Source organism: Arachis ipaensis, chromosome B4 (assembly GCF_059453495.1).
Source record: "Arachis ipaensis isolate K30076 ecotype BB chromosome B4, ASM5945349v1, whole genome shotgun sequence".
NCBI lineage: Eukaryota > Viridiplantae > Streptophyta > Magnoliopsida > Fabales > Fabaceae > Arachis > Arachis ipaensis.
In genome coordinates, this window is record NC_142439.1 from 144,330,345 (window position 1) to 144,353,227 (window position 22,883).

Genomic DNA, 22,883 nt, shown 5'->3' on the forward strand with positions numbered 1-22,883 from the left:
ATAGTAAACAACCTAATTCAAGAGGTCGCACAGCGCGACGAAAGTCGCAACAGTGGTTGGTGGGCGACAGTGTAAAAAATGCGTGGAGATGGCGGATTTGTGAAGGGAGAGATTTAACTGTTTTTAAATAAATGGAAAGGGATTAAATTTTTTATGGATGGTTTTTATTGTGTAATATAAATGTGATTAGGATAAATGTAGAAAGGATTTTTTTTTAATTTTAGATTTTGATTTTTGAATTTTTATTTATTTATTGATTTGAGTGTTTCTAAATAAATAATAAAGGATTAAGTTTTTCTATTTTTATTGTGTATTATAAATGTGATTAGGATAAATGTAGAAATAATCTTTTTTAAATTTTGAATTTTGATTTTTAAATTTTATTTATTTATAAAATTTAAATTATAAATAGAATTGACTTATGTTGACTTGTAGAGGAGTTGTTTCCTATACTTTTTCTTAAACAAAACTTGAGAGAGCATGGAAATTAAATAAACTAGGGAGTACCTGAATAAAATAAAGTTGAAAGCCATACAAGAAAATGTAAAATTTACACCACTATAGTAAATATCAACATGCTACAAGGCTTCATTATCAGATACAACCAAAAATAAGTTGAAAATAGAAAATTTAACGTGGTTCAATTAACCTACCATGAAAGAAAGACCTAGGAGCACATGCTCTATGAATAGTGAAGAATTCAAGTGGCAAGCACAAATATCCCAACTGTAATCCCAACAAAATACTGAAATACTTACTATTCAATTAACCATTAGTTTACATGTTAAATCTCTCATACTGATATGTGACATTTCGTGTAGACATGATAACTCTACCAAGACAATATTGAATAAAGATAAAGCAGATAATATAAGAGATTGAATTTAACTAGAGGAAACTCTATCTGTACTTTCAAATGTTCCAATATTTCACATTCATAGTTGGAACTTGGAAGGGAAATCATACTTTGATGCAAAAGCAAAATAAAACAAAATTCTCTAGAAGCTTCTTCTAGCTGAACTTGCCAACACTTTATTTACAACATAACTAAGTGTCTCTGTTGAGTCATTCGCTCCTAGTTCTCTTTCCTTGTTTGACATCGTTCTTCTGATTCTGATGGCCTGTAGAAAAGATAAGCACCGCCTTAGACATGAAAAAAGAAATAATTTAAAACCCCCTCACCACAAGAATAGGCTTCAGGAACCAAGACAGTGATCAATTATTCCATAAGCATCGAAAAATTCAAACAGCCAAACCCCGCATCTGATTGCAACTTGATGCATAATGCATCTTGCTAGGTATTTTAAATTAATCACAAAGCAATGAAAACTATGAGGAATAACATAGTGCAATCCTTAGGAGAATAGTCACATACCATTTTTCTTCTTCTTATTCTTATCCTTATCTTTAATCTCACTAGGGACTGGCACGAGACTCTCTGTGTATAAAATGTAGCTTGTGCCGTCCTTAAACCGCCGATGAGAAGGAGCTCTAAAATGTCCCAGATGACGATAATCAAAACATTTGAGTTGGAGGAGCTCTCCTCTGACATTAGATTTGGCAAACCTTAAGTAGCTATCTATAAATTTCAGACTAGAATCTAGTGCAACAATGTCACTACCATTGGATAAGCATAGAGGCGCAGACTGTTCACCACCACCAGAAATCTGATAGAAAGTCCAAGATGAATGCACTTTGTATTCTTTCATCACCCATATGTTAGTTTTATCGCGATCATAAGAATACAAGGCCAGACACCCTCCTAGTAGGACGAGATGAGTGGAATTGAGATAACCCATCACTTGTTCAGGCATAGATATGGTTGAGAAACTTCTTTCCTTCAAATCAAATATAAGAATACTATACTCACTAACTCCAAGAGTGCGGGACGACCAATGAATAGCGCCATTCAAAAAGAACCCACGAGATTCCCAGCTGCTCCTACCCAAGGGATTGGAGAGTCCAAAATCAAGATTAGTCGATGAATTGGTTCTCAAAGACAAGCAATCAAAGTGGTCTTGGCCATTCTTATCCCGAGAAGCTACAACAACTAAGTAGTCATCCTGTGAGGCATCGTAACCAAATCCATACAAAATCGCACTATAGGGAAACATAAACCACTTGCGAGGACTACGAGAAACAATGTGAGAGTAGGATACTCTTTTGCTGGATCCAGTCACTGGATTCCATACGACAAAAAAATGCGGGGCTCGGTGTAAGAGAACAAGCCCTCTGCAGGAGCACATAACTTCAAAATCATAATGTGTTTTCATCTTGAAAGGGAGAGATACCTCTTTTACTACAGTAGCACAATTGTATTCGTGAAATGCTGCGTCAATGTCAACGGAGCAAGCCTTGGAGTTGAAACTTATGAAGAGGCATACATGGGTGGGTGCGGCAGAGAGGTGAAGATGCGATTCCGCAAAGTGTGGATCGGAAATGAGAGTGTTCCAAAGCTTCGAAACGCACTTGAGGCGACCGAGTTGTTTGAGCGGAACCCTAAGTAAGATTCTGTGAATCAGCTCAAGAGGGAGAGTGTCGTTAATGCTCTTGCTCTTGTGATTCTCATTCTGCTGTTGCTTCTTCTTCTTCTCCATGATCGATTGCTGTTTTGGTTTGTTCCCTGTTGTGTGCTTCTGCTGCTTCTACTTATCCATGCTTGGAAATTGAAATGGAAGGCTGTGCTTTTCCCAATTCATATAGCAATTCCCTCATTCCCGGGATTTGAAATTACGTTGAAAACAGAGGACCAAGGAAAGGGAAGAGTCAGTTCTGAATTGGATATTGGAAAAAAAATATTTTTTTATTTTAAAAAAAATTATTTAAAAAGTTCTTTACTATTTAGATCATATTTAGTTTTTTTTTTAAAATATTAAAAACATTTTACTTTTATCTGGATAAAAAAATTATTTTTTAATTAAGTAACATAAAAGACATTAAAAAATAAAACTTGTATGGTTTTTTTTTTTTATCTTAAAAAGCTTCTAAACTATATTCATAATTATACAAAGGCAAGACATTCTTATTGCAATTACGTATAACTAAAAAAATTTATTATAATTGTGATGGGAATAGGAAAAGAAAAAAAATTTAGAATTAAAGTAAAACTCATAATTGACTATAAACAATATAAAAAATAATGCTCTAAAATTAATGTAAATAGAAAAAAATGTACTTGAAAAAAATCTTGAAAGTACTTTTGGTTTGATGCTAAGCGAAAAAAATCTTGAGAGAATATATAATGAAAAAATTGGTAAAGTAATAAAATGAAAATTTTATTATTATTAAATTTGTAATTTTTATTGTATATGAATTGTACGAGAAGTTTCTGGTACGGTTTGAAGGGTGGATCGGGAACCCGCGGACGGAACTGGAGCCGGGTCGCTTGACTGGAACGATGGGGGTGGTACCTGCAAAGACACTCCGACACCCAAGTCAGAATGGATCTAAGAGGTAGAAAGTGTGTGGAATGAATGAATACCTGGGGGGGGACCTGGGTCCTCTTATTTATAGATGAATATCTTATCTTATCTTATTTGGTTAAGATGAGAGAGAGATATTTGGGTTAGAGGTTTTGTAGGGCCGGTGTTTGGGCCTTCGTGTTGAGGCGGGTCGTCCCCGGGTAACCGGGTATGCGGGATCCGTGGGTCGGATCCGTAACAGTTGCCCCCGCAGCGGGAGAGCGAGCGAGGTCGGTCTGTCGCTGGGAGACGTTTGTCATGGGCTCGATTTTTCTCGGGTGCCCGTCTGGTTTCTTTGAGATGAGGTCGGTGCCTCGGTCTCCGTGTTTGTGGAAGATTCGTCTGACCGTTTAGGTCTGACGTGACTCTTCCGTATCGGTCGCGTCTGTTGCGTTCTTCGAGGCGTTACCTTTTTTCGAGGGGTATTTATTGCAGGTTGTGCTTTTTCTTTTTTGCCCTTGCGTTTGTTTTGCTTTCCTAAGGGTATTTTCGTCGTTGTATTTCTTTCAAAACCGTTTTGGTTTTCCTCCTTTAGTTCCCTCGTTCTGCTTTTACTTCTCTATTGCTTCTCTTTCTAGTTACAGCATTTTCCCTTCTCCATTTTCGCTTTCTGTGGTTTCGGTTGGATTTCTTTTGCGGCGTCTTTCCTTGGGGTTGTCTTCCTTCGATTTATCAGGTTAGCATCTCTCTTGTTTCTTTTTGCTTTCTTCTGCTTTATTTTCTGCAGCATTTTGTTTTTGTTTTTGCTAAGTGTAGCTGTTTTAGAGTAGTTTTGTGGTGTTTGTATGGTGGTTTAGATAGTTCTGTTGGTTTCCTAGAAAAGGGTTGGGGCGAGTGCCACCGTATAATTGGTGGTGTGCGGTGGCGGTATTTTTTGGTTTTTTACCCGCCGTCGTTTTCTGCCGTGAGGTTTGGCTGACGGTGGTGCTCGTCGATATTTTAGGTATGGCTCGCCGACGGATGGAGGGTGTGAGGGCTCCGGTGGCCCCGGCGGGGGGTGTCCCTGACCTTTTTTCTTGGGTCACCAGTGATGTTTGGGGGACACCGTCGCGGATGACGGAGGCGGACCTCCAACGGCTCCGTGATGAAGGGGCTGTTTGTGGGGGTGGCGATGCCGAACGCCACTACGAGCTTGCCCTCTCTGGGGTTGACGAGAGGGTTTGCTATACCAATCTCGACTCCCCGACAGTGCCGGATTGGATGTGGGTGTATGAGGCGATGTTCACCCGGCTTGGTGTTCGGCTTCCCTTTTCTCCTTTTGTTCAGCAATTGTTGAATCGGTGCTCCGTGGCGCCGTCCCAGCTACATCCGAACAGCTGGGCGGCAATACGGTCTTTTGAGCTTGTTTGTGATTATTTAGAGTTACCTGCCTCAGTAAACGTTTTTCTTTTCCTTTTCTTGTGCACTCTTCCGACTAAGGAGGGGAAGCATAAAAAGGGGTATGTGTCTTTCCGAGCTCAGCCCCATCGTCGGATTTTCGGTTTGTATGAAGACTCCTTCCACGGTTTCAAGAGTGGTTATTTTAAGGTTCGTCCCGCGGGGGGACATCATCCCTTTTGGTTGACGTTGGAGGGTGATCGTCGGTTCCCCACTTACTGGAATTTTAAGGCGGGACCGTCGGTTTTTACTTGGGTTTCGAAAGAGTTCCTGTCCTCGGAGGAGCGGGATATTGCTCTCGTTCTGTGGCAGTTGTTTGGAGAGCGTCCTCTTAATCCCCGGGATGTGATGGGTGATCCGGTTGCTTGTCGGTCATATGTTGGTGTGTGTCTGTTTTTTCTTTGGTTTTTATGTTTTGTTTCCCGTTTTTGTAACTTGGGAATTTTTTTGTATTGTTTGCAGTTGAGATGGTTGGTGGCTTGACATCCTTGGCGCGTCTGAAGGCGGCGATGGCCCAGGAGGAGGGGTCGTCGTCCCCGGCTACTCCCGTTTCTAATCCTGCCGTGGAGTCGCAGCCGGTTTCCCAGGAGGTGATTTCCTCAGGTGCGCGGGCCGATACTCAAGTTTCCCCTGGCCCTGCGAACTCTCCTGAAGTCGTCGTGGTGACGGCTGCTGAGGCTTCTCGGAAGAGAAAGAGGCCTGAGGACCCGAGCAGTGAGACTTTTGAGGATGAAGGTCTTGTGCCCAGCGTGATGGATCGACGCTTCGATGCTCCGGGGTTTATTGATCAACACTTGATGCCTGGAACGGAGCCATTTTTTGATGGCTGCGATGTTTCGTTCCAGGCCAAGTCGGTGTATCGTGCTCTCCTCCGGTCTGCCGTTGTTGTTCGGAAGGCTGAGCCTGTGATGGCTCAGGTCGGTTTGCTGGACAAGAAGCTTCGTCATTCTCATGCTGAGGTAGCCAAGTTGAAGGGGGAACTTGAGGCTGCCGAAGCTGCGAGGGAGAGGGCTGTGAAGTCTTCTGAGGAGGCCGGGTCAGAGATTCTTCGACTTGCCGAGGTTGAAACTTCGCTTCTTTCTCAGCTGGCAGAGGAGCGGCAGCGGGCTTCTGATGTAGGTTCTCAGGCTGCCATGCTTCTCGCCGAGTCGGAGGCTCTAAAGGCCGAGGTTGCTGCCTTGAGGAGGGAGAAGACGGAGTTACTAGCTGATGCGAAGGACGCAATTGCGGCTACCGAGGAAACGATGAGGGCTCAAGCTTCAGTGCTGGCTCCTGGTGTGGATGTGTCCGTGATGGGGGCCTTCAAGACTGTTCGCGATGGCCAGATCGTTGACCTCGAGTAGCTTTTACTTTTATCTCTTTGGATTTTTTCTTTGAACTGTGCTTTTGGATATTTTCGGATGGCCGGGGGCCGTGTATTTTGATTTTGGAACACTTTATTTTTGTTTTAATGGTACTTATCGGCCATTCGGGCCTTTCGTATGTTCCGTTTGTTGTTTTTGGGCCGTCCGGGCCTATCATGTATTCCGTTTTAGGCTATTTTGCTCCCTCAGACCGTCGTTTGGTCGGGGTTTTTTCATGGATATCCGCGTATTTTGGACCTGGGGGGTGATCAGTTCCCCAGTTATGGCCGTGTTTTCGTTCCGTTTTTTGGGACGTTTAGGAAAATATAAATAGCTGTTTTAATGGAATTTTTATTGATGGTTGGGCCTCGTTAAAACCCTCCGTTGGTGGCGGGAAAGAGTACCCGAGTTTAAAACTTAGATGAAATAAAAACACTTAGAATTTGTATACTGGTAGGAGAAGTACAAAAACAGAGATGAGGGCAAGGGTGCGACCTTGTGGGTTGGTCTAGGCGTAGTATCGTCGCAAGTTGGCGGCGTTCCATGTTCTCGGGACTTCGTCGCCGCTGAGCCGTTCGAGTTTGTACGCTCCTTTTCCGATTACGGCCTTGATTCTGTATGGTCCTTCCCAGTTGGGGGTGAGCTTCCCTTCTCCTGGGGTCGGGGGACCGATGTCGTTTCGTCGTAAAACGAGGTCGTTGGCCGCGAATTCTCGCCGGATGACTCCGTGATTGTATCTCAGGCTGATTCTTTGCTTTAGGGCTAGCTCTCTGAGATGGGTTATGCTTCTTGTTTCGTCAATGAGGTCTCGTTCTGCTTCCTCGTCGTTACCTCCGACCGTTTTTCTGGGGCTTGGGTCTCCGATTTCTACCGGGATGACCGCCTCAACGCCGTATGTTAGTCGGAAAGGTGTTTCTCCCGTTGTTGTTTGGGGTGTGGTTCGGTATGACCATAGGACCGATCCGAGCTCGTCGGCCCATAGTCCTTTGGCTTCGTCGAGCCGCTTTTTAAGTCCTTTGACGATTATTTTGTTCGCGGATTTCACCTGTCCGTTTGTCTGAGGGTGTTCTACCGAGTTGAAACGGTGGGATACATGTAGCCCCTCTAAAAATTCTCTGAATTTTTTGTCGGTAAATTGGGTTCCGTTGTCCGAGATAACGATCTCGGGGATCCCGAATCGGGTGATGATCTGACGCCAGAGGAATTTTCGGCATTGGGTTGCCGTTATGGAGGACAGGGGTTCGGCTTCGATCCATTTAGTGTAGTAGTCTATGGCGACGATGAGGTATCTAAGCTGGCCGGGTGCCGTTGGGAAAGGTCCGACGAGGTCGATGCCCCAAGTGCCGAACGACCGTTCTGCCGATATGGTGCTGAGCTGGTGCGGTGCGGCTTGGTGGATATTGGCGTGCCTTTGGCATTTGTCGCAGTTTTTAACTATTTGTATGGAATCTCGGATAACCGTAGGCCAGAAGTAGCCTGCTCTGATGACTTTTCGGGCTAAAGTCTTGCCTCCGACGTGGTGACCGCAGCAGCCTTCGTGGATTTCACGGAGTATGTACTCCGTATTCTCGGGTTCTATGCATTTGAGCAAGGGTTGCGAGAATCCGCGTTTGTACAGCTGTCCTGCGACAATGGTATAGTTGGCGGCTTCCCTTTTTATTCGCTTTTCTTCTTTGTGATCTGGTGGCAGTGTTCCATCGAGGAGGTATTGCAGGATCGGGTAGGTCCAAGATCCCTGGTTTGAGATTGTCAGGTGAGCGCTGGTTGTTGTTGACACGGAAGGTGTCTTAACGACTTCCTGGATTAACGATTTGTTGCCGTGTCCGGGTTTGGTACTGGCTAGCTTGGAGAGTAGATCTGCTCTGGCATTTCGTGCCGTATGGTGACGTGTTCGAATCCTTCTCTTAGTTCGTTTACCTTGGCGAGGTATTGTTGGAGTAGGGGGTCTCGTGTTTGGTAGTCTCCGTTAATTTGGGAACTGACTACTTATGAATCGGTATTCACTTCTAGGACCTTTGCTCCGACTTCCTGGGCTAAGGAAAGGCCTGCCAAGAGGGCCTCGTATTCTGCTTGGTTGTTTGATACCGGGAATTCGTATCGTACCGATTGTTCGATCGTGATTCCGTCTTGATTTTCGAGTATGACTCCGGCGCCTCCATAGGTGGAGTTTGATGAGCCGTCGACATGTAGTTTCCATGAATCGGGGGTGAGCTTTCCCGGGGTCATCTCGGCGATGAAGTCGGCCATAGCTTGTGCTTTGATCGCATTCTGGGGTTCGAATTTGATCTGGAATTGAGATAGTTCGATGGACCACGCTAGCATTCTTCCGGCTAGGTCGGGTTTCTGCAACACCTGTTTGACCGCTTGGTCGGTTCGAACCGTTATGGGGTGAGCTTGGAAGTATTGTCGTAGGCGTCGGGAGGCTGTAAGGAGTGTGAAAGCTAGCTTTTCTAAGCGTGAGTAGCGGGCTTCCGCGTCCTGTAGGACTTTGCTTATGAAGTATATGGGTTTTTGTTCCTTTTTCTCGTTTTCACGGACGAGTGCTGCTGCGAGTGCCTCTTCCGTTATGGAGAGGTATAAGTAAAGTGTTTCCCCTGTCTGGGGTTTGGCGAGGATTGGTGGTTCCGCTAGGACCCTCTTGAAGTGTTGGAATGCTTCTTCACATTCCGTCTCCCACTTGAAGGGGGCTTCTTTTTTCATTAGTTTGAAGAAGGGGGTCGCTTTTTGGGCTGAAGCCCCGAGAAAGCGTGACAGTGCCGTTAGTCGACCGGTAAGCCTTTGGATGTCTTTGAGGTTTTTGGGGCTCGTCATTTCGAGGACGGCGCGACATTTCTCTGGGTTTGCTTCAACTCCGCGTTGCGTGATCATGAAGCCGAGGAACTTCCCTGCCTCCATTCCGAAGGCACATTTTGCCGGGTTGAGTCGCATTTGGTGCTTTCGTAGGGTGTTCATTATGACTTTGAGGTCGTCGGTTAGTTGTTCGCCGGATTCGGTTTTGGCGAGCATGTCGTCTATGTAAACTTCTAATTTGTTACCGGATAAGTCTCGGAATATCTTGTTAACCAGTCTTTGGTAGGTTGCTCCAGCATTTTTTAGGCCGAAGGGCATTACTGTGTAGCAGTACGTCCCGTCTGGGGTGATGAACGCTGTTTTCTCTTCGTCTGGTCGGTGCATCGGAATCTGGTTGTATCCGGAGTATGCGTCCATGAAGCTGAGGTATCGGTGACTGGATGCGGCGTCTACCAATCCGTCGATGTTTGGTAGGGGGAAGGCGTCTTTCGGGCAAGCTTTGTTGAGGTCCGTGTAGTCGACGCACATTCGCCATTTCCCATTAGGTTTTTTCACCAGTACGACGTTGGCTAGCCAAGTCGTGTAGGGGAGTTCTCGGATAAAGTTGGCCTCGAGTAGGGCTTTAACTTGTTTTTTGACCTCGGTGGCTCGGTCCGGTGACATTTTTCTTCTCCTTTGTGCTATTGGTTTAGCTTTGGGATCCACGGCCAGACGGTGAGACATTAGGTCGGGGCTTATTCCCGGCATGTCGGCCGGTGTGAATGCAAACAGGTCCCTATTTTGTTTCAGGAGTTGAGAGAGCTCCTCTTTGAGGTCGTATGGGAGGTTCCTGTTAATGAAGGTGTACTCATCCTTGGTTGGCCCTATTTGTAATTTTTCCATATCCCCTTCTGGTTCTGGCCTGGGTTGGCCGTCTTGTCGGGCATCCAGATCGGCTAGGAATACACCGGCCGCATCTCGTGATTTCTTCCTTAGGGCTAGGCTGGTGTTGTCGCATTCGGCTGCGACTTCTCGGTCTCCGTGGATGGTGCCGACGGAGCCGTCGTCGGTTCTGAATTTCATGAGGAGGTATTTGGTAAAGATAACTGCGGAGAAGTCGTTGATTGTTTTCCTTCCGAGAATCACGTTATAGGCTGTGGAGTCTTTTAGGACTACGAATTCAGATAGAATTATCTTTTTTTGGCTGCTCGTTCCTATGGTGATGGGAAGTGTGATTGAGCCGTCTGGTTTGAGGAAGTTGTCTCCGAGTCTCGTGACGCCGTGGCGGTGTGTTTGGAGGTTGTCGTTACGGAGTCCGAGTTTATCGAAGGCTCCCCGAAAAAGGATGTTTGAGTCTGCCCCGGTGTCTACCAGTATTCTTCGTACGAGTCCTGTTCCGATTCTAGCGGAGATGACGAAAGGGGCGTCCTCGGCTGAGGTGCCGTGTTGGCAGTCCTCTGGTAAGAACGTTATCGTATTGTCGGCCGCGGAGATTGGGACTTGGTTCCTTACAGCCATTATCTTGAGGTCTTTCTTCATTGTTAGTTTTGACTTGCTTGATACGTCTTTGCCTGTGATGACGTTTACTATGATGGTTGGATCTTCCTCTGGGCTTTCCCTCGAGGGTTGCTTTTGGGTTCTCGGGTTACGTCCTTCCCTCTCCGACGACCTGTCTCTCTCCGCGCGTCTCGGTTCTCTGATGATTTTGGCGAATTCTGGGAGTTTGCCGTCTCGTATGGCTTGTTCAATGGTGTCTTTAAGGTCGAAACAATCTTGTGTTCTGTGACCGTAACCTCGGTGGTATTCGCAGTAAAGGGTCTTGTTGCCTCCTGTCCTTTCTTTGAGTTGCCGTGCTTTCGGAATGATGCCTCGATCTGCTATTTGGTGGTATACGTCGGTGATTGGTGCTGTCAGGGGCGTGTAGTTTGAGAATTTGCCTATTCTCGGTGGTCGGCTGGTCGGCCTGGGGTGGTCCCGTTGATTCTCTTTGAGTGTTGGGTTTTGGTGAGAAGCCGAGTTGCCGCGCTGGGCGTTGCCGTGCTGCCGTTTGTTGGCAGCAACGACCTGGCTGACTTCTTCGTCGTTGATGTAATCTTTGGCGACGTTCTGGATCTCATGCATGGTCCATACCGGTTTGGTGGTGAGGTGTTTGCGAAAATCTTCGTTCATTAGCCCATTGGTCAGGCAAAGGCTTGCGACGGAATCCGTGAGTCCGTCGACCGTTAGGCATTCGTCGTTGAAGCGGTCGAGGTATTTTCTTGTGGATTCTTCTTGTTTTTGCGTGACCCCTAGTAAGCTGATGGGGTGTTTGGCTTTGGTGATCCTAGTAGTGAACTGGGCCATGAACTTTCGTGTAATATCGTGGAAGCTGGCTATGGATCCGTTCGGGAGGGCGTTGAACTATTTGATCGCTGGCCCGGCGAGGGTTACCGGGAAGGCTCTGCATCGGACCGCGTCGGCCGCTCCTTCTAGGTTCATTCTGGCCTCAAAAGCCGTTAGGTGTTCTTGGGGATCCTTAGTTCCATCGTATTTCATATCGGTAGGTTTGTCGAAGCCTTTGGGGAGTTTTGCCCTCAGGATTCTTTCTGTGAAGGGTGTAGCTCCCATTATTATATGGTCGTTTCTCGTGCGTTTGGTGTTTCGGTCTCTCCGATCTTCGTCTGAGTAGTGTTGATAACTCAGATCTTGAGAAGCGCTGCGGTTATGTTTCTTGTTGTATCGCCGTTCTGGCGATTTCTCGTGTCTATGATCGCGTGTTGAGCTGCGACCGTCTCTTCTGTCGTGTCGTCGGGTTGGCGACCTTCCGCGGCGAGATCTTGATCTGGAGGTTGCATGGCTTCCGTGCTCGTTGTTGTGTTTTCCTTTATCAGTTATCTTGCCTTCAAGTTCTTGGACTCGGAGGCAGAGATCCTGGATGATCTGCGCTGCTTTGTCGCTGGCTTTTTCAGGATGTCGTCGGTCCGTGATGTCGTGATCGTTCGCGTTTTGAATAGTGCTTGCTATTCTCGCTTGGTTCGTTACTTCACGGTGCTCGGGGGTTGGGTTAATTGGTTGAGAGTCATCCTGGCTTGAGGGGGTTTCCTCCAGGACGTCCCCCATTGGGTCCAGCTGGCGCAGGTTCCCCACAGACGGCGCCAATGTACGAGAAGTCTCTGGTACGGTTTGAAGGGTGGATCGGGAACCCGCGGACGGAACTGGAGCCGGGTCGCTTGACTGGAACGATGGGGGGGTGGTACCTGCAAAGACACTCCGACGCCCAAGTCAGAATGGATCTAAGAGGTAGAAAGTGTGTGGAATGAATGAATACCTGGGGGGACCTGGGTCCTCTTATTTATAGATGAATATCTTATCTTATCTTATTTGGTTAAGATAAGAGAGAGATATTTGGATTAGAGGTTTTGGAGGGCCGGTGTTTGGGCCTTCGTGTTGAGGCGGGTCGTCCCCGGATAACCGGGTATGCGGGATCCGTGGGTCGGATCCGTAACATGAATTTTATTATTTTAATTTAAGGATAGTTAAACATTTAGTTATTTACTTTGTCCATTAAAAAAATAGAAAATAAAACTCTAAAATTAAATATAATGGAAAAAAAAATATACATGAAAGACGTGTTACTAGTGGAATTTAGTCTTGGAAAGTGTTTTTACTTTTTAACCTAAACGAAAGTAAATGCGGAGAGAAATTAGGATTAAAAAAAAAGCATTTTTATAACTATCAAAATTATTTATTTGGTTCAATCTCTTTCGTTAAGTCATTAGAAAATTTTTAATAATAATAAATTTTTTTAAATAAAAATAGGGGCAAAAAACTAAAATAAGCCAAGAGAAGTTGCAAATTACCTAAATAAGCCAAAGTGAAATTCGTTTCAGCAATGAGCCAAGCCATATATTTATATAATTCGAACCAATGTGGTTCGAACTCGAATCATTAATAATTCGAACCAGCTTGGTTCGAATTACACACAAATACACGCACACACATAATTCGAACCAGCTTGGTTCGAATTACACACACCTAAATAATTTATGGTATAATTCGAATTATGCTGTTAAAAAATTAATAATTTATTAAAAAAATTATTAAAAAAATTAATAATTTAAAAATAAAAAAATATATTTTTTTGTTTCATACGTTAAAAAAAACTAACAAAATATTTAATTACGATACTTCTTTAAAATATTAATGAGCTATCAATTCGAATTCCATACAATACTTTTCTATCCATTTTTAATAGTTCATGAATATTTTTTAATAAATTTTTTTAAATTATACTACAAAAAATATTTTATCCTATGCAAAACAATTTTAAAAAAATGGCTTAAAAAATGTTAGGAGTACTATAAAAATTTGTAATGTTATAATAACTTAGGTAAATACATGCATGTACTCAAATTTTAAATAAAATACTCTACATAGTCAATAATAATTTAGAAATGAAAGAAAATATTTTATTCCATACAAAATAATTAAAAAATATATTTTATCCTATACAAAATAATTTTAAAAAATGGCTTAAAAGATGTTATGAGTACTATAAAAGTTTGTAATATTCTAGTGATTTAGGTAAATACATGATAAAAATATTTTTTCTTTAATTTCTAAATTATTAGTGACTATGTGGAATATTTCTTTAATGTCATAAGTCATTAGGACATTACAAATTTTTATAGTACTTCTAACATCTTTTAAGCCATTTTTTAAATTATTTTGCATAGAATAAAATATTTTTTTGTGGTATAATTTAAATAAATTTATTAAAAAATATTCATGAGCTATCAAGAATGGGCAGAAGAGTATTGTATAGAATTCTAATTACTTACCATATAATTTGAATCAGAGTAATTCGAACTTCGCTATGCGTAATTCGAATCATGTAATATCTCACCATATAATTTAAATAATTTTATTAAAAAATTATCATGAATATTTTTTAATAAATTTATTTAAATTATACCATAAAAAAATATTTTATTCTATGCAAAATAATTTAAAAAATGGCTTAAAAGATGTTAGAAATACTATAAAAATTTGTAATGTCCTAATAACTTAAGACATTAAAGAAATACTCCACATAGTCACTAATAATTTAGAAATTAAAGAAAAAATATTTTTATCATATATTTACCTAAATCACTAGAATATTACAAACTTTTATAGTACTCATAACATCTTTTAAGCCATTTTTTAAAATTATTTTGTATAGAATAAAATATATTTTTTAATTATTTTGTATGGAATAAAATATTTTCTTTCATTTCTAAATTATTATTGACTATGTAGAGTATTTTATTTAAAATTTGAGTACATGCATGTATTTACCTAAGTTATTATAACATTACAAATTTTTACAGTACTCCTAACATTTTTTAAGCCATTTTTTTAAAATTGTTTTGCATAGGATAAAATATTTTTTGTAGTATAATTTAAAAAAATTTATTAAAAAAATTTATTAAAAAATATTCATGAACTATTAAAAATGGACAGAAAAGTATTGTATGGAATTCGAATTGATAGCTCATTAATATTTTAAAGAAGTATCGTAATTAAATATTTTGTTAGTTTTTTTTAACGTATGAAATAAAAATATATATATTTTTTAATTTTTAAATTATTAATTTTTTAATAAATTTTTTTTAATAAATTATTAATTTTTTAACAGCATAATTCGAATTATACCATAAATTATTGTGTGTGTAATTCGAACCAAGCTGGTTCGAATTAGTGTGTGCGTGTGTTTGTGTGTAATTCGAACCAAGCTGGTTCGAATTATGTGTGTGCGTGTATTTGTGTGTAATTCGAACCAAGCTGGTTTGAATTATTAATGATTCGAGTTCGAACCACATTGCTTCGAATTATATAAATATTAGTTTGGCTCATTGCTGAAACGAATTTCACTTTGGCTTATTTAGGTAATTTGCAACTTCTCTTGGCTTATTCTAGTTTTTTGCCCTAAAAATAGATTCATTCAATTTTTTTAACTATTTTGTCAATGGTAATTTTTTATTATTTAATATTTTTTGTCTTACTTAAAAAATATATAATTATTGATTAGAGATTATATTTTACAAAATAATTAAAGAAAAAAATGGAGAGAATAGGAATGAATCCATTCCCTTCTCAAATACATACAACACAATTATCAATTTTTCATTACAAAAATGGTGGGCTCATTGTTATCTGGTTATCCCGGCTGCAGAACCAATGCTAATTTCATTGCAATCTAATCAAGTAAAATTTGACATGAATATAGTGTTTCAGCTCCTACATAGCCTTCAGATTGCAAGCATCTAATTTCGTTTCCAATAGCAACAGCTACTACAAAAATACCATTTTGTCCCACTAATTTTCTCTTATCTTGTGCATTGAGAGCCTGTTAGGTTTAAGCTGTTTATGTTTCCATATGGTATGGTCATTTTGACTTTAATTCTTTAACCATGAGGATTTGATAGCAACAGAAAAGACCTTAAAATGTAAATATAAGAAAGCATACGTTCCAGGCAAATTCCGTTTCCATTTCCATTTGTTGACTTTGTGGAACGCGTTACGCGAAGAAAAAGAGATGCAATTATAATGAAAACATATGAATCGAAGCAGCAGAGTAGGTGGGTACAGAGAACCAAACTAGTGATTATTTGATAAGTATCTGTATATTTCCCCCATTATTTCTATCACTGATTTCACAAAGCGGAATGTGAGAGTCCCAATAGATCAGAATAGAAATAATCGTTAATCTCATCTATCTGTCTAGTGTCTCAGATTGGAATAATGGTCCTCAAATGTTTATGCTTTGGTGATTCAAAGAAGGAGAAAAATTATTCGACAGTAATAGAAGAGCTATGCCATCGATTTTCCTTTGAAGATCTTAGAAAATCAACCAACAACTTTGACGATAAACTAGTAATTGGGTGGTCACCCTTTGGTGATAAGGTATACAAAGGTTGTCTCAAACATAATGATGCTGCAACTGATCATACCATTACATTGAAGGTGATGGTGCCTCAATACCCCATCCAAGGTTCACTTGAATTCAAGAAGGAAATTGAGTATGAGTACATGGCCAATGGATCACTTGGTGATTACTTGAGAGATAGGAATAGGAATAACCAACCACTTTCATGGAAGAAAAGACTAGACATCTGCATTGGAGTAGCACGTGCTCTACACTACCTTCACTCAGGAGCCAAGCTTGCTATCATTCATCCTGATATAAATCCAAGTAATATTCTTTTGGATAAGAATATGATGCCCAAACTTACAAATTTTGGGATATCATTGCAGGGAGGGCTCTCTACATTGAAGCCAAAGCAAATCAAAGTAGATATGATTGTAGGTACATCTGCATTGATGGCTCCGGAGTATGCTATACACGGTATTGTTACTGATAAATGTGATGTTTACTCCTTTGGTTTGGTTCTACTACACATGGTAGGCCATAATGTGTTAAACTACTTAATTCAATAGGAAGAGCACAGTCTTGAGGAGACAATGGATCCAATTCTGAAAGGAAAGATTGCGCCAGAATGTTGGCAAGTATTCACTAGTGTCATACAAAGTTGCTTGGAGTACGAAGCAGATAAGCGACCAACAATGGGGGAAGTAGAGGTATTGCTTGAGCATGCTCTCTCATTGCAGCAACAAGCTGATATTATAAGGAATGTTGGTCGCTATACCTTATCATCCACTACCCCTTGTTATTGTCGAGAGCGATATAATGATCATGAATCACTACCCAGATAGTGCTGGATCTTTTTCTACTCATCTAATCAATAGTTTTTATGGATGCTCTGTTTTCTTTTCGTTCTTCTGGTTCTAAAAACACAATATGTATAGTTCTCACATAGGTTTGCACTAAATGAGGCATATCATGTTACACATGATTCGTGGTGATCTATCGAGCAATATGTAACATCTCAAATAGATTAAGAAAAGAAAGAATAAGAGGAACTTATTGCTAGTACACGTTAACTTTCGCTTTAAAATGTTAACCTGCATTTTGATCCTGCAATCAATATCCCAGAAATCAAAGCAAATTAAAGTTGTGTTTAGAATAGGTTTAATCAGGACTTAATTCAATGACTAATCCACGTTCGTTTGTGAACTTATAATTGCAATTATACAGTGATTTATATTAAAAGTACCGCACTATTAAATAAAACTCGAGAGACCATCGCATAGTAAATATACTCGGAAGCACCTGAATAAAATAAAGTTGAAAGCCATACATAAAAATGTAAAATTTACACCACTATAGTGATTATATCAACATGTAAAGTTTAATTAGGTTCAATTAACCTACCATGGCCCATGAAAGAAAGACCTACGAGCACATGCTCTATGAACATCGAAGAATTCAAGGGGCAAACACAAACATCCCAACTGTAGTTCCAACAAACAAAATACTGAAATACTTGCTACAAAAGTCCCAACCGAATTGACAAACTAACAATTAGTTTACATGTTAAATCTAATATTGATGTGTGATATTCTGTGCAGACATTATAACTCAACCAAGGCAATATTGAATAAAGATAAAGCAGATAATATAAGAGATTTGATTTAACTAGAGGAAACTCTATCTGCACTTTCAAATGTTCCACTTTTTGGCATTCATAGTTGGAAGGGAAATCAAACTTTAATGCAAAAGCAAAATAAAACAAAATTCTCTCGAAGCTTCTTCCAGCTAAACTTGCCAATACTACACTTTATTTACAACATAATTAAGTGTCTCTGTTGTTGAGTCATTCGCTCCTAGTTCTCTTTCCTTGTTTGACATTGTCCTTGTGATTCGGATGGCCTATAGAAAAGATAAGCACCGCATTAGACATGAAAAAGGAAATAACTTAAAACCCCTCATCACAAGAGTAAGCTTCAGGAAGCAAGACAGTGATCAATTATTCCATAAGCATTGATAAATTCAAACAGCCAAACCCCGAATCTGATTGCAACTTGATGCATAATGCATCTTGCTAGGTATTTTTAATTAATCACAAAGCAATGAAAACTATGAGGAATAACATAGTGCAATCCTTAGGAGAATAGTTACATACCATTTTTCTTCTTCTTATCCTTATCCTTATCCTTAATCTCATTAGGGACTGGCACGAGACTCTGTGTGTATACAATGTAGCTTTTGATGTCCTTACACCACCAACTAGACCGACCTTTAAAATGTCCCAGATGACGACAATCAAAACATTTGAGTTGGAGGAGCTCTCCTCTGACATTAGATTTGGCAAACCTTAAGTAGCTATCTATAAATTTCAGACTAGAATCTAGTGCAACAATGTCACTACCATTGGATAAGCACAGAGGCGCAGACTGTTCACCACCACCAGAAATCTGATAGAAAGTCCAAGATGAATGCACTTTGTATTCTTTCATCACCCATATGTTAGTTTTATCGCGATCATAAGAATACAAGGCCAGGCAGCCTCCTAGTAGGCCGAGATGAGTGGGATTGAGATAACCCATCACTTGTTCAGGCATAGATATGGTTGAGAAACTCCTTTCCTTCAAATCAAATATAAGAATACTATAATCTCTAACTCTAAGAGTGCGGGACGACCAATGAATAGCGCCATTCAAGAAGAACCCACTAGATTCCCAGTTGTTCCTACCCAAGGGTTTGGAGAGTGCAAAATCAAGATTAATCCATGAATTGGTTCTCAAAGACAGGCAATCAAAGTGCTCATGGCCATTCTTATCCTGAGAAGCTACAACAACTAAGTAGTCATCCTGTGAGGCATCGTAACCAAATCCATACAAAATCGCTCCATAGGGAAACATAAACCACTTGGGATAACAATGAGAAACAATGTGAGAGTGGGATACTCTTTTGCTGGATCCAGTCACTGGATTCCATACGACAAAAAAATGCGGGGCTCGGTGTAACAGAACAAGCCCTCTGCAGGAGCACATAACTTCAAAATTATAATGTGTTTTCATCTTGAAAGGGAGAGATACCTCTTTTACTGCAGTAGCACTCTTGTGGCGGTGAAATACTGCGTCAATGTCAACGGAGAAAGCCTTGGAGTAGTCATCTATGAAGAGGCATACATGGGTGGATGCGGCAGAGCGGTGAACATGCGATTTCGCAAAGTCGGGATCGGAAATGAGAGTGTTCCATATCTTCGAAACGCACTTGAGGCGACCGAGTTGTTTGAGCGGAACCCTAAGTAAGATTCTGTGAATCAGCTCAAGAGGGAGAATATCGTGAATGCTCTTGCTCTTGTGATTCTCATTCTGCTCTTGCTTCTTCTTCTTCTTCTCCATGGTCGATTGCTGTGTTGGTTTGTTCTCTGTTGTGTGCTTCTGCTTCTTCTTCTTATCCATGCTTGGAAATTGAAATGAAATGCTGAGCTTTTCGCAATTCGTATACCAATTCACTCAGCCCCGAGATTTTAAGTTGGGTTAAAAACAGAGGACCAAGGAAAGGGAAGAGTCAGTTCTGAATTGGATTTTGAAAAAAAAATTGTTTTTTTATTTTTTAAAAAGTTATTTAACATTTAGATCATATTTATTTTTTTAAAAAGATTAAAAGTATTTTTAATTTTATTTGGATAAAAAAATATTTTTTTAATTAAGTAACATAAAAGACATATTAAAAAATAAAACTTGTATGGTTTTTTATTCTTAAAAAGCTTCTAAACTATATTCATAATTATACAAAGATAAGACATTCTTATTACAATTACATATAACTAAAAAAAAATTATTACAATTGTGATGGGAATAGGAAAAGAAAAAAAGTTAGAATTAAAGTAAAACTCATAATTGACTATAAACAATAAAAAAAATAATGCTCTAAAATTAATGTAAACGGAAAAAAAAATGTACTTGAAAAATATGCTACTAAATAAAAATGAGCCTTAAAAGTACTTTTGGTTTGATGCTAAGCGAAAAAATCTTGAGAGAATGTAAAATGAAAAAATTGGTAAATGTTGTAAAATAAAAGAGATATATAAAATAAAGATGTATAAATAGAAGACTCTAGTATTAAAATAATTAGTTCAATAATAATTTATATATATATAATAATATTATATGTTGTATTGTGTATATATATACAAAGATAGAAAGAAGTATTAAAAATAAAGAAAGAGAGAATCGCATTTGTTTATTGTTACAATCTCAATATAATAAAGATGATTAATATTGCTATTAATATTATATGTAAAGAGTAATAGAAAATAGAATTTAAAATACTTATAAAATAAAAGAAGAGAAAGAACTGTAGTAGAAATATAAAGAGAAGAGTATTTGATTATAACATAAAGAGAGAGAGTGTTTGATTTTATTATTGTTGTGTATATTCTCTTGCCTCAGATCATGCTTTTATAGGCAAAGAGAAGTTTACTTTTCAAACTACATTTATTTCTTTCATTCTAAGAACTTGTTCTCTTCAACGTAGAAAATGGGTTGCCCATTAAATGGACATCCATTCTTATCCTTTCCTAGTCACAACACTCCCCCTTGGATGTCCATTTAGGATTATGCCTCGTTAAAACCTTACTAAAGAAAAACCCAATGGAAAAAAAAACTTTAGTGAAGGAAAAAAAAGTACAAAATCCTTTGTGATGAGAACTGCCTCATTAAAAACCTTGTCAAGAAAAACCCAATGGAAAAAAAACTTGACCAAGGGAAAAAGAGTACAGTCTCCCCCTCTTGCTGACATCATTTAATGTCTCGAAATCGGCGCATCCCAATCTTATGTACCAATCTTTCAAATGAGGATTTTGGGAGTGACTTTGTAAATAAATCTGCCAGATTGTCACTTGAACGGATCTGTTGGACATCAATTGTCCCTTGATTTTGAAGGTCATGAGTGAAGAAGAATTTGGGAGAAATATGCTTTGTTCTATAACCTTTGATGTATCCACCCTTAAGTTGAGCAATGCATGCTGTATTATCTTCAAACAGGACAGTTGGAGCTATCTTATGATCAATCAGTCCACATGATGACAGAATATATTGAATCAGACTCCTCAGCCAAAACACTCACGACTAGCTTCATGAATCGCCAGTATTTCAGCATGATTAGAGGAGGTTGCTGCAATCGTCTGTTTCGTGGACCTCCATGATATAGCTGTACCACCATATGTGAACGGGTATCCTGTTTGAGATCTCCCTTTATGTGGATCAGACAAGTATCCAGCATCCGCATAGCCAACTAATTGTGACTTGGATCCATAGGGATAAAACAAACCCATATCAACCGTCCCATGAAGATATCGAAAGATTTGTTTGATTCCACTCCAATGTCTTCTGGTTGGAGAGGAACTATATCTTGCTAGTAAATTCACAGCAAATGATATGTCAGGTCGCGTATTATTAGCAAGATACATTAGCGCTCCAATGGCACTAAGATATGGTACTTCAGGACCAAGGATATCTTCATTTTCTTCTTTAGGACGGAATTGATCCTTTTTCACATCTAAAGATCTTACAATCATTGGGGTACTTAATGGATGTGACTTATCCATGTAAAATCTTTTCAAGATCTTTTCTGTGTATGTTGTTTGATGAATAAAGATCCCACTTTTTATATGCTCGATCTGCAGGCCGAGACAAAATTTAGTTCTTCCAAGATCTTTCATCTCAAACTCTTCCTTTAGAGTTTTTATAATTGTTGGAATCTCTTCAGGAGTCCCAATGATATTTAAATCATCAACGTACACAGCAATTATAATGAATCCAGAAGCAGTTTTCTTTATGAAAACACACGGGCATATATCATCATTCTTGAAACCGTTTTTGGCCAGATACTCAGTAAGACGATTATACCACATTCGTCCAGATTGCTTTAGACCATATAAAGATCTTTGCAATTTGACTGAGTATAACCCTTGCGAATATTCATTGGATGGTTTAGATATCTTTAGTCCTTCGGGGACTTTCATATAGATATCCCGATCTAATGAGCCGTATAAATAGGCTGTTACCACATCCATTAAATGCATATGCAGTTTATGATATGCAGATAAACTGACCAAATAACGCAATGTTATCGCATCCACTACTGGGGAATACGTTTCTTCATAATCTATACCGGGTCTTTGTGAAAAACCTTGTGCCACAAGTCGGGCTTTATAGCGCACAACTTCATTTTTCTCATTTCGTTTTCTCACAAATACCCATTTGTATCCAACAGGTTTTACATCTGCAGGTGTACGGACTACAGGTCCAAAGACTTCACGTTTTGCAAGTGAGTCTAATTCAGCCTTCATGGCTGCTTCCCATTTTGGCCAATCATTTCTTTGTCGACATTCTTCGACTGATCTTGGCTCAAGATCCTTACTTTCATGCATGATATCTAATGCCACATTATATGCAAATATTTCATTGACAATTGTCTTATTTCGGTCTCATTTCTCTCCTGTAAAGACATAATTAATCGAGATCTCGTCATTTTCATAATTTTCAGGTACCTGAACGTCTTCTGGCGTTATATCAGAATTTTGGACAACTGCAGGTGTCTTTACTATGTCTTTTTCAACAGGAATCATATTTACCTCTTTTCTCTTTTGAGGATTTTTGTCTTTGGAACCGACAGGTCTGCCACGCTTCTGGCGTGTATTTGCTTCAGTGGCTATTTGTCCTACTGGGACATCAATTCGAATTGGGACATTTTCCGCCCTGCCACGCTTCTTGCGTGAATTCGCTTCAGTAGCTACTTGTCCTACTGGGACATCAATTCGAATTGGGGCATTTTCCGCTGGTATATAAGATTTGGTTATCCTCTTTGTATCGGAAAATGCATCAGGCAATTCATTTGCTATTCTTTGCAAATGTATAATCTTTTGAACTTCTAGTTCACATTGCGCTGATCGATGATCTAAATGCATCAACGATTATGCATTCCAATTAAGTTCCTTTTCAGGAAGCTTATCCTCTCCCCCTAATGTTGGAAATTTTGATTCATCAAAATGACAAT

At 39.8% G+C, this 22,883-nt stretch overlaps 3 protein-coding genes and 1 pseudogene across 3 annotated transcripts; 1 reads left to right on the forward strand and 3 right to left on the reverse strand.

Moving 5' to 3' along the window:
- Window positions 1–727: 727 nt before the first annotated feature.
- On the reverse strand, window positions 728–2,714 carry LOC148569515 (F-box/kelch-repeat protein At3g23880-like). The gene is made up of 2 exons (XM_088484231.1): window positions 1,376–2,714; window positions 728–1,121 (listed from the first exon to the last, which is right to left on the reverse strand). Exons 1-2 carry the CDS (start codon window positions 2,595–2,597, stop codon window positions 1,066–1,068), a joined length of 1,278 nt encoding a protein of 425 aa, XP_088340357.1. The 5' UTR covers window positions 2,598–2,714; the 3' UTR covers window positions 728–1,065.
- Window positions 2,715–8,167: 5,453 nt separating this feature from the next.
- Window positions 8,168–10,489, reverse strand: LOC148569516 (uncharacterized). Its single transcript, XM_088485101.1, has 3 exons — window positions 9,498–10,489; window positions 8,738–9,392; window positions 8,168–8,659 (listed from the first exon to the last, which is right to left on the reverse strand). The coding sequence occupies exons 1-3, from the start codon at window positions 10,487–10,489 to the stop codon at window positions 8,168–8,170; spliced, it is 2,139 nt and encodes a 712-aa protein (XP_088341227.1).
- Window positions 10,490–15,521: 5,032 nt separating this feature from the next.
- LOC107637356 (receptor-like protein kinase ANXUR2) lies at window positions 15,522–16,735 on the forward strand (annotated as a pseudogene).
- A 740-nt stretch (window positions 16,736–17,475) lies between these two features.
- Window positions 17,476–19,408, reverse strand: LOC107635455 (F-box protein CPR1-like). The gene is made up of 2 exons (XM_016338929.3): window positions 17,998–19,408; window positions 17,476–17,744 (listed from the first exon to the last, which is right to left on the reverse strand). Exons 1-2 carry the CDS (start codon window positions 19,280–19,282, stop codon window positions 17,689–17,691), a joined length of 1,341 nt encoding a protein of 446 aa, XP_016194415.1. The 5' UTR covers window positions 19,283–19,408; the 3' UTR covers window positions 17,476–17,688.
- Between the last annotated feature and the right edge of the window lie 3,475 nt (window positions 19,409–22,883).

Bases quoted from the DNA above. Each gene is read 5' to 3' on its own strand.
- LOC148569515 (XM_088484231.1), bottom strand. From the start codon at position 2,597: ATGGAGAAGAAGAAGAAGCAACAGCAGAATGAGAATCACAAGAGCAAG. The intron at 1,122-1,375 runs GTATGTGACTAT...TCTTTTCTACAG, and splicing joins GAATAAGAAGAAGAAAAATG to GCCATCAGAATCAGAAGAAC.
- LOC148569516 (XM_088485101.1), bottom strand. From the start codon at position 10,489: ATGAAGAAAGACCTCAAGATAATGGCTGTAAGGAACCAAGTCCCAATC. The intron at 9,393-9,497 runs GTGCGTCGACTA...CCGATACCTCAG, and splicing joins CCTAATGGGAAATGGCGAAT to CTTCATGGACGCATACTCCG. The intron at 8,660-8,737 runs GCACTCGCAGCA...AAAGTCCTACAG, and splicing joins ACCTCTCCATAACGGAAGAG to GACGCGGAAGCCCGCTACTC.
- LOC107635455 (XM_016338929.3), bottom strand. From the start codon at position 19,282: ATGGATAAGAAGAAGAAGCAGAAGCACACAACAGAGAACAAACCAACA. The intron at 17,745-17,997 runs GTATGTAACTAT...TCTTTTCTATAG, and splicing joins GGATAAGAAGAAGAAAAATG to GCCATCCGAATCACAAGGAC.